The 11,627-nt window shown below is 37.3% G+C and overlaps 1 protein-coding gene across 12 annotated transcripts in view; it reads left to right on the forward strand.

Annotated features, from left to right (window-relative positions):
• The first annotated feature begins 973 nt into the window (after positions 1-973).
• LOC118741035 (synapse-associated protein of 47 kDa) overlaps positions 974-11,627 on the forward strand; it is a 151,730-nt gene continuing 141,076 nt past the window's right edge. For 7 of the 12 annotated variants that reach the window (XM_036472917.1, XM_036472884.1, XM_036472875.1 and 4 more), the window contains exons 1-2: positions 993-1,598; positions 1,715-2,661. In XM_036472917.1, the coding sequence (XP_036328810.1) occupies positions 2,435-2,661 (227 nt within the window). In that variant the 5' untranslated portion in view covers positions 993-1,598; positions 1,715-2,434. Of the gene's footprint in view, positions 1,601-1,714; positions 2,662-11,627 lie in introns of all 12 variants that reach the window. The other 5 variants (XM_036472867.1, XM_036472834.1, XM_036472844.1 and 2 more) reach the window with 5 other exon arrangements.

The following is an 11,627-nucleotide window of genomic DNA, read 5'->3' on the forward strand; positions in this document are numbered from 1 at the left end:
GCGCTAAATATTATTTGTCTAGCTACTAGAATAGCAACTTAGAACTTTGTTGAAGAACGCCCTATCTCAGAATTTGGTTCAAATACGTGTTGCCTCAACTGCCGCCTTGCTGAGATGGGCATTCTTCAACCAAATTCTGAAATAATGCGTTAGGCCGAGATGGGGCGTTCTTCGTTCCCACGACAGTCGGGTCTACGTAACCGGAACGACCCAGATTTATATCTGGCCAAAGACTGTCACTCCAGCAACACTCCCCAAAAACTCTTTGGGGAATTTGTTTGCTGCTACAACAAAAACAACAACATGGGGCGTTCTTCCACTCACGCATCGGTATATAAAAAGCAAAATAATCGTGCCAGTTACTGTGTCCGACGGACCTTGACAAGAATATAAAAAATCAAATTCATTGCCGGAATAAACATGGGGCGAATAATCTAAAAATGAAGTTGTTTTTGTGGTAACGTAAAATTTACACAGATACCCGCTGAAAATTTTAAAAGTTCGGAGCACCAAAAAAAAATGTTTGGAGTGCCACTAGACTCGGAAGAAATAAATCTGTGTGGTTCCGGAAATAGCGTGCCATGATAACACCGTGAATAAGGCCAATAAATTTAATTTTTAAAATATATTCAGTCCGTGGATCTATTAGACTATGGGCTCATTAACATCATTCCCAAGCAGTCATGCCTGCTACCACTTGACGCAACGTGAAGACCCTGGGTAATGAAGAAACTTTACGATATCTGTTATCGATAAAATGTTAACGCAGATATTGAAATGAAAACGCATGAAACGAAATTTTAACGAAAAGGTAAGTACACTGAAAAATGAATGGTTTACTTCTATAAACATATGCCATGGTTTTATCATAGATGTATGTAATAATTATGTAACTAAAAACATTTTTGATATGTTCAAGTAATGAAATGTATCGATTATGCTTTGCTGAAAAAACTTTATCTGCGCATGCAACCCTGTCGATTCTGATTAGAAAGAAAAAATAAACACAACAAAATAAGTTGGAGCAAAAATTAGCATTCCAATTGTGTAAATATAGCATTTCTATTAACAATTGAAAATTCGGAATTGTTTTTGTTTTTAAACGAGTTCTTAAGAGGTATAGTGCGTTTTAAACACAGCTTAAAGTTATTACACACGTGCAAACATCAAAGCTTGAAAGAAATTCCAGCACAAAGTACACGTACAAAAATCCCTTGTAGATAAACCACCCACAGTGGGCGTCATAAACAAGACCAAAGTTTCTATTTGTCATCGGTCTGCATGAATAGCTGCGCAGAAATTCCAATGTGAGAAGATTTTTCTGCCACAAGAGCCATTTAGTGTCCGTGGCAACAACCCTCGGTTGCAGCGAACTATTGCTTTGGAGCAAATATAATTCCTTTGCAGCGACAGTTTTCAGAGGACCTTCGTCGAAGTTGGAAGCAAAAATTGAATAGTCTCTAAAGTCAAGAGTTCCATATTGTGTCAGAAAGCAGCATTGTAAAGCAGTGGCCAAAGAGATATCAGCAACTACAGTTCAGAAATCCTATATACTATAGTACGCGTTTTTGAACGTATTGCGCGAAATATCGATTAAAGTGTGGAAATCTTTTAACAAATATTAAGTTTCTGTTGAAACAACATTAAAGTAAAAAAAGGGAAGCGTTTTTAAAACGGGTTTTACTTAATATTTGTCATATCTATTTCGTTTCAGAAAGCCCAGATTGAAATTAATACTTCCAAATTTATCGATTTGTAATTGGCTCTTCAATAAAACAAAGTGAAAAAATTGCCACTTACACCTTGCCAAAGATTTCTGTCGAAAGGTAATAAAAGCGAAAATTTCGTAACTATCGTGCACTAGTAAACGCAAATTAAAGTCGGCCATAAACGTTTTAACATTGAAAAGTTCACATTTGAAAAAAGTAAAAAAAAAAATTGGAAAAACGTTGAAAAAGTAAAATCTGCAAAGTAGTCAACAGCCACAGCGACTCAGGTGCAAAAAACTTGTAGTGCTCAACTCAAAAGTGTTGGTAAAACGCGAGAGATTCGTGAGAACTTGGGCTACACGCGAACAAACAACCCCTGTTTTCTCATTCAGGGTACCTACTTTTTGCATTCCAAAAATTTCGTGACGCGCGTGTCAAATCGACCACCCACAAACGAACTAAAAAAATAAGAACAAAATCGCATCTGCATGCGAACCACCATTCGTTTTCGTTGCTCTTCCACGCACTAGATACTACCTTAACTTTATAATCAGACCATCGTCAAAGAGTCTGGATTAGAAACAACAAAATTTCTTACTTGGAGCCACATACTCCCACCAATACATAAACTCATCGTTTGGTGTGCCAGAAAGTGCAACATTGCGAAAATATTTTGTAATAAACGGAATTTGTAAAAGAAGCAAACAAAAAGCTAGTGGTCAAGTATGTTCTCTGGTCTTACAAATCAATTCACTTCGTTGGTAGGCGCCGTTAAAGGCGGTCAAGCCGACGAAGATGTGCCTGCACCCACCCAGGATGCTGCTGCCGCTCCGGAAGCATCCGCTGCTGCCGTTACAGCAGCAACAGCACCAGCTGCAGGCGCAGACCAAACTGCGAATGCGGCTGGCGTTAGTGGGGAGCAACTTATGGAAGGTGAAGAGGGTGCTAAAAGGTGAGTATCTACTGTATAGATGTCCTATGCTCATTATTTGTATATTGTATGTAGTTGCGTTTGTGGAACATTGATGAATCAGTCAATGGGGCTAAGTAATGATTTTGAATGTAACAGTTGCTACGAGCAATTAACTATCTATCATATCATATCATATGTACATACTTATGACCTTGAGCATCAGGCACATATTTATCATTTATCTACTTAAGTGCATATGTATGTATGTAGATATGTATTACATATATACATATACATATATATTTTTTTGCACATACATAATAGTATTAATCTACGAGCTATTTAACCAACAATATTGTCCAATATTGACGTATATCGTTTTAATTTTCACAAAAAACACACCTCGTGTCTGTCCCAATTGTTAAAAGGATGGGTATAGCAATCGCTGCACCAAAAATCTGCAAAGCATTCGTATAAATTAATACCAAGCGGTGAGAGCATTGCATAAAATACGAATAGAAGATACTCACATATGACCTCTATATCACGCTCGCCAACATTTAAGCTGTTATCAAAACGTAACAGACAATCGAAAAGAGCGTAGAATTCATTTAAACCCATATATTTCCGTTGATCTGCATTGAATTACACACGCTCGTTGCTGATAGATCTGGTAATGCGTAACTGAATGTGCTTATCAACTAGGAAAATATTAGTGCAATAAAATAAAAAATTAAAAATTAAAAGTCATAATCGTAAACGAAAGTAATAAGCTGCAAACATTTCTCAATGAACATGTGGTGCGGGCTGAAGGTTTCTTGTATACAAAATGGATAACATTTTCACTCTTACCCTTACAAAAGTCGAAATATTTCAACTGCGAAGCACATTTGTCACTTTTATCAGTTTCTCCTTTTAAACCAGCGAGCTGAGTGCGCGGCCTCACTGACCTTAGCCGTAGTATTTTAGACCTGTTTTTTTATTTCCCCTAACCTTTCTCCTCATTTTTTTCACTTTTCACTTTCGTTATACCTTTCATCCCTTTGGTGTTGCTTTCACACTTTGCATGCAGCATGCTGGCATTTTGACGTGTTTTGCCTACAAGGGAAGCAAGCGTGCAACCATACATTTTCATGCAAATACATATATATACATTCATATACAAACATACGTGAATGTTAGCGTGGTTGTGTGTATTCTATGTAAGTGTGTAGCGAAAAGCAATTATGCAAATATGGTGGCACGATGATTGCATGCAAAATCGAGTTGCAGCCAACAGTTCCCTTTCGTGCAACTGAGCTAACCCTTGACTTTCCGCCTCCTCTCTAGCTCTAGGCGCACATACATATGTATGTATGTACCGTACAATTGGCTTCGGTTAAGAGCGTTGTTTATGTCGAATTTTATAGCATTTCATTTTTTTTTAGCGCTTTAGTATTTAGCATTTTATGTTTGCCATGTATGTTTATATTTTTTTGTGCGTTTTTATGCCTTACAAAAAAAGATTCCATTTTCATGGTTCTCACAGTTACTTGATTAGCCTTTTGTATGCGAGCATAGTGTGACGAAATGACCTTGCTAATTTTGTATAACCGATTCTTCACTTCAATTTTGATACCTATATTTTTATTTTTACACGAAAGCCCGGGTTTTATTTAACTTATGTATAAATACATTTGTAGATATGCAGCCATGTGAAATCTTTTATTGCCATAAACTATTATTTGTTACATACAGCATTTCCGATTTTTAACTTATTCAAAATAAATATTTTTGTTTGTGGTATTCTGAAGTAGTACAGAGCGTATGTGGAATGATGATCAGATGCTTGAAGGAATTATATGCGGAGTGATAGGAAACTGTGTAGCTCGGCCGATACGCAACCGATATACATACATATGTCACCGCAGTGCAAGTATGCACAGTTTTCAGCATGTCGATGTCGCTTTTATATCGTATTGCTTATCGCATCGCCTATCATATGGCGTATCGTATCGCTCTAATCTGCACCGTATACAAATTGCCCAAAGAGTTTTTGGGGATTGTTGCTAGAGCGACATTCCTTGGCCATATACAAATCTGGGTCGTTCCGGTTGCGTAGACCCGGCTGTCGTGGGAACGGCTAAGGACTGTCACTTCGGCAGGTTCCTAAAAGCTTTTCCTTTAAATTTTAATTTTTTTACAACAACAACGGTTTCCGCGACAGTCGGGTCTACAACACCGAGGCAAGAACCTAACCGAGAATTGTCATTTACCAAATCTTTTTTAGAAAACAGTTTGATGAAAAATAATTTGTACTTCATTTTTTTACTTGCTTGTGCAGTTCAGTTTCTAAACAAAGAAAATGGTGTGCCACTGCGTATGAGTTACTTAAACTGAAATACCGTCGCACAGTGGTCTGAAACCAAAACGGAGGGTTCATAATAGCGTAGAGCCTCCAATTTTTAACCGATTTGGATTTTCTTCTTTTAAAATACATAAACTTAACTCAATTCCTAAGAGATCGCTCGACCTCGATTTTTAAATTTTTATTTGTTTATATTAATTGTTTTAATGTCAAGCGCAGAGAAATTAGCAATTCTGAAGAAAATCGATGATTAGGCTCCTGTTAATCAATGTTATAATTAGAAACTAGTTAAAAACAATTATAGGATTTCCTCAAAACGAAAAAAATGCAATGGTAAAATTTAAAAAAAGTGTAAAAAGTGGTAAAAGTTATAAAAAAGTGTCACCAAAACAAAATTTTTGAGGAAAGTTTTGGGTATGCAATTAAGTTTTAGTATGGAAAAGTGCACTGTTTAAATGGTCAAGAAATCGCATTGATTTTTAATGTTTTTGCAAATTTTTTGGTTTGGGGGAACATTCGTTAAAAATAACAGGAAAATCGATTGACTCTTTCTCTGCAATTTGCAAAAAAATAAATAAATTATTAAACAAATAAAATTTCAAAAATCGAGTTTGAGCGATCTTTTAGGAATTCAGTCTAGTTTATTAAAAAAAGAGGAAAATCTAAAATCCGTGAAGAATTGGAGGCTCTACTCTATTTCGCCTTCGAGCTTCGAGCTTCGTATGGCGGGCAACATCTCGTATCAGCCTCTGGCCTTGATTAAGGTTGCAGACAGAGTGGAAGCCAAGCCGAAGATGAAGACGAGGTCGAAGACCAAAAAGAGTGCAGTAGTAAACATATGAAAGTAATAACAGTGCAAGCTAAGGCGAAGACGAAGATGAAGAAGACATTCCCACGACAGCCGGTTCTACGTACCGGAATGACTCGGGGTTTACCCGACCAAGGGCTGTTATTTCGGCTATCTAAGCCCGTTTAGGTCGGCGAAATCCATTAAACGTTGTTCGACAATGGGGAGTATCCTTCTGCTCAGGGCTGGCATAGAGTCAAACCCAGGGCCAGAAATATACACCTGCTGCGTATGCTAGAGACGATTGCATGCAAACTCCACCTCGGTCAGGTGCAATGTTTGTGACGGGTCCGCAACTGCTCGGGCCTACATACGCACCGGCAATGGACCACGTCGTTCGTGGCCCCATGCTGTGCGAATCAGACCGCATCCACGGCAAACCGTCACTCGCCCAAGCAGCACAACACCAACACACCCACACCCCAACATGACACAACAATAGACACACATACGAACACTACAACACCCACACACAGCCGCCGGCAACTCCTAGTCCCTCCGACAATCTGCTCGGTTTGTCAGTCAAGAGTACAGAGCCGCAACAATGTTCTCAAGTCGCTGGCCGGCTACACTTGGGGCAAAGGCAAAGAAACGTTGCTGGCAACATACAAGGCAATTGGCCGGCCGGTTCTAAATTATGCAGCGCCCGTGTAGTCGCCGGGTCTAGCAGGACGCAGTGGATGAAGGTACAGGTCTGCCAGAACACGGCACTTCGGACAGCGACCGGATGCCTTCTGATGTCGCCCCAACACCACCTACACGATGACGCTCAGATGCTCCCCATCAAGGAGCACAACACAATGCTCTGCAAGCCGTTTCTAGTAGGGAGCCACAGACGTGGTCACCCAAATAGACAGCTGCTTGCAGAAGAGCCCTCGCCAAGGTACGTCAGGAGACATCTCTACGAACTGACGGACGAAGTCCAGAGGTTCATCAAACAACCGCTGCACCCAACTGCATACAGACAGGCCCTGAACGTCATTCACAAGGAGTCGGTCTCGAGTTATATAGACTCTCGACCTGTGAATGCCATTCTGGGCACACAACCACCTGACTTGGACGGGGCAGAACTTTGCCTGCCTCATACCTGAGCAGAATAAACGAGGATGTGCCCAACCAATGCCCGGCATTCGGAGAGTCGCCATACGACTCACGGCACCTCTTCGTATGCCCCCAGAACCCCACCTAGCTAACGCCTCTGTCGCTATGGACAGATCCCGTTGAAGTCGCGCACTACCTGGGCCTCCCCTTAGCTGAAACAGACGACAACGTTGATGGATGAGCCGACCCGAGCGGTGTTTAGTAGCCGCTACAACAACAACAACAACGAAGATGAAGACGTTGTGCAGGCGGTCAGCGTGAAACTGTGCGGTACTATTTTGAAAGATGAATCGCTTGCTGTGATGAGTTGTTTACGTTTTATTTAATTGTTTGCAATTCGTTATTCAAGGAATGGCTCAATTTTTGACAAAATGTAATCAAACGTATTTATTGGCATTCTTGTATATACGAAAAATGTCTGTCCTTGCCGTAACATATAATGTAAGTGGGTAAAATTTCCAAAAGTTTTCCAACACAAATTTATTTCATGAATTGCTGGTATTTTTCTTTATTTTATTTTGATTTTATCTATAAAAGAAAGGTTTCATTAAGAATATAGTTTGAAAAATTTATTTTTTTTAAATCGCAAAAATTTCACAAGTTTTTGACTTGAAATCTGATAAATTTGGCATATAGTGCAACTTATTCATATGAAGTCATTAACTCGCTGAATTACAGCTAGTCAAAATAAACATTTTGTCCAATTTTTTCGATTTAAAATAAAAATTTATATAAAAATTTTTCAAACCCTGGTAGCGACCCTTGAATTTTTTTTTAATTTTTGAAATTTTCGTGGATGTCTTTATTTTGTCCAGTCTATGAACGAGAGGGAACCAGGTAGACGCAGCTGAAATTTGTTTTGTTATTAATTTAAACAATATTGTATATTTTTTATGGAAATCGAAAAAATCAACATTCATAAAAAATCAAATATGGATAGGATAGAAGTTAATAGTTTGAAGTTTATAAAGTAATTTTTTAGTCGTAGATTACTGATCCGTATTATTATTCAGGTCATTTACCCCAACTTATTTTCATTTAAAGTTTGCATTGCGAATGGAAAAAAATAAATAAAATTTTAAAATGGAAAATATTACTCATACGCCATGTAGTACGAGTATGTTCGTGTACGGCCTTGTTAGATATGGCGTATGAGTAACATTATTTCTTGCTTCTATTTCGTACTAAAAATTAGTACACAACTTCATTTGACCGTTCAAAAGAGCTTTATTTATGCACCGATTTTCATTGTTAATAGCTTAAATTTTTGGCAACACAACAGGCGCTAACACAAATACAAAAAAAGTGTTGGTTTTTTTAATTATTTCCTTGTTAAAGTTTGATTTTTTTTTTCATTAAAATGACAATATCTGATCTGGATAAACGGTATGCAGATCCATAATCTATGACCCAAAATTAAGTATACTGGGTTAGCCCAAATAACAAAAATGTGTTCACAATTATCCCCCTAGTTTGAAAGTTTCTTTTGGAAGAATTTTGGCATCATCGAAATTTCCACCCTTGGCGAGTTCTGAAAACAGCCAAAATCGAAATTTCTTCCTCACTTTTTTATTATGACTCAATTTCAAAATGTGGTATATACATATCCGTTGCAAAGGATGCACTTTTTTTGAATATATCGATGGTTTCCGATGTTTTACACATTCTTAAATCCTATTTAAATTCTATGAAAAATTTAGTAATTTTCAATCCCAACCTACGTAGTCTTCTCTAATTATACTCCTATTGGCGTCAGTTGGCACAGAAGAGAAACGACTGGCGTGCTTTGTTGAACTCGGTCCTTTTTTAATGGTCTGAGAGTCACAATAAAGTCGACGTGTAAAGCATCGTAAACATTTACATCGATATATCGTAAATTTTGCGATGTTAGAAAATTGTAAACATCGATGGCAAACATCAGATTTTGAACCGATATTGTCGTTGTTCCAAAAACATCGACAACATCGTTTCTAATACATAATTCATTTTCGACTCCAATAAATAGAACTTCACCTTTCATAAATTGAAACAAATTTTTCCTTTCTAATAAGTAAATAAATAAAACAGAAATGTAGCAGGACTACGTAAGGACCGTTTTCTCAAGTATTCATTCAAACATGCATATATTTTGAGAACAAAATTTGTGTTTAACTCGGTCATATAAATTCTAAAACTGACTTAAGAAATGGCCCTCAATGTTGTTAGATAACGCATAAACCATGGCGTGCGAGTAATTTAGGCTGGCAGGCAAAGCACCATGCGGTTGTGAGGTTATGTAGAGGTCGTTTTATTCGGTGGTGGGGTCTAAACTCAAGCTTAAGAAAGTAGCTATATTATAGATTAAAGGATCTATGGAAAATGTAGTTTTCTTTGCTAAAATATTGCGTTGATTTTTAGCAATTATCTTTTTGATGACGGTGTTATTATTTTCTTCCTTCCAAAAAAAAATTGTGACGCTGACAGCAAAAAAAATGCCAAAATTCAAGGCAATTTTTTAGCAACTTCAAACTTGCAATTTATTATGTACTAGAATTAAATGGGTTACTACATTTTTTTTAATTTTTATCCAGTATATGAATAGAAAGCCTTGAAATCCAACGGAGAATCACTCTTGCCAACAAGTGCTACTTTGGGCTGAGTAGGCAATTGAGAAGTAAAGTCCTCTCTCGTCGTACAAAGATCACACTCTATAAGTCACTCATCATGCCTGTGCTGGTGTATGGCGCGGAAGCATGGACAATGAAAGCATCTGATGAGGCGGCTCTTGGAGTTTTCGAGAGAAAGATTCTGCGAAAGATTTACGGACCTTTACGCGTTGGTGATGGCGAATATCGCAGACGATTTAACGATGAGCTGTATGAGCTTTACAACGATATAGACATAGTGCAGCGAATTAAAATTCAGCGGCTCCGCTGGCTTGGCCATGTCGTTCGGATGGACAGAAACGCTCCTGCTCTGAAAATATTCAACGCGGGCCGCGATGCTGGTAACAGAGGAAGAGGAAGGCCTCCTCTGCGTTGGAAAGACCAGGTGGAGAAGGACTTGGCTTCACTTGGCATTTACAATTGGCGTCAGTTAGCACAGAAGAGAAATGACTGGCGTGCTGTTTTGGACTCGGCCAAAATCGCTTAGGCGGTTACAGCGCCAAATAAGAAGAAGAAGATATGAATAGAAACGAAGGCTTACAGCCAAAAATATTTTTATGGAAAGTTGCCACCTGTTAGGGTATCAAACTAAAGAAGTTAAGACAGTTTTACTGACGAAAATATTTTGAGAATTGCAGCCTGTTTGAGAAATAAAATTTGTTTGAAAGTCTTACTTCATAAAGCTCATTAAATCTATTTTATTTTTTTATGAATGAGGCCATATGAGTTTTGAGAGCAAGCACGCCGGATATTTGCTAGTAAACTGCTAGGATAATTAAATAACATTTTTAATTGAAATATTTTTCATTCCCCGTTTAATATTACCAAATTTGTTTAATTTGGATAGGCGGCTTGTTTTTTTATTAGAAAAGGACTTTTATTTCGGCCCTAAAAAATCGGGTTGACCGAAACTTTTATTTCAAATAAAATAAAAGTCCAAAAATAACCTTTTATTAATGACTTTTATTATAAAAGTTATAAAAGTCCGGGTCCCTGTATATCTTCATACAGAATTAACGGAAAAAGATTGAAATCCATACATTGTGAAAAATATCAAAATTTCTTTCCGGCAATATATACCTACTATATTTCTTTCGAGGTCAAAAACGCAGCTTAAGACACGCCTTTCTCTTTTTTTTTAACCGGGGCTGAGATGTGGTGGAAAATTTTTTATTTACGTATCAATGGCAAGGATCAATAATCTCATAGTGCGAGCTCAGTTAAAATCCAAAGTTGAATATAGTTATTAGTTTTTCTTGTTTCAAATATATATTAATTTTTTTTTCTATTATAAATACTTGAAACAGACGGTCTCCAATCTTAATATTTTATTTAGGTGTTTGCCGCTTTATATGTGTGTCACTGTGTCATAATCTTTCATTGTCAATAGTGTTGCAACGCCTAAATATACACATCCACAAGCATGAGTCTTAAAATCTAGTTTCAATACTAAGCGTTAATCAAAACGCACACAGTTAAAAGCGTAAGCTTTGCAAGATGTTACAAGTACATATACATTGACACAGAAGTCATTAAAATTCCCCGGATAGTCATTACGAACAAACGTTCTAATGACTACAAATCGTACTTCAAATTTGTACGAACTCAAATTGTCCTGCCTTGATTTATTTACAAATGTTTTACTTATATTTATGTACATCTGAATTTATTTGCACTAATGCCATTCCTGCGTGGGTACATAATTTTATGTTAATTGACACTGCCAACGCCTTATTCAATTTCCTAATATGCATGTACTTATGTATATATGTATGTATGTACATATCTACACTTATTGACTTAAGTGCTTCGCTGTGTAGTAGGCTTAGTCACCCAAAATCACTTAATAATCAACAGCCAAAAAGGCAGCGACGACAAGCTAAAGATAGCACTTTATTGCCTGTAATTAATATTTAATTCTTAGCAACATTTACTGTTCAATTGTGTATCAAATCAATTTAGTATTTAAGTGTTGTCAAACCCATAAATACTACAACTACTTACTTTACTCATCACTTCCACCCAAATTTGAATGATGTAATCTGATCGGAGGCTAATGCTTAGG

This window comes from Rhagoletis pomonella, unplaced genomic scaffold (assembly GCF_013731165.1).
Source record: "Rhagoletis pomonella isolate Grant_MI unplaced genomic scaffold, Rhpom_1.0 Rhpom_scaffold_00001, whole genome shotgun sequence".
NCBI lineage: Eukaryota > Metazoa > Arthropoda > Insecta > Diptera > Tephritidae > Rhagoletis > Rhagoletis pomonella.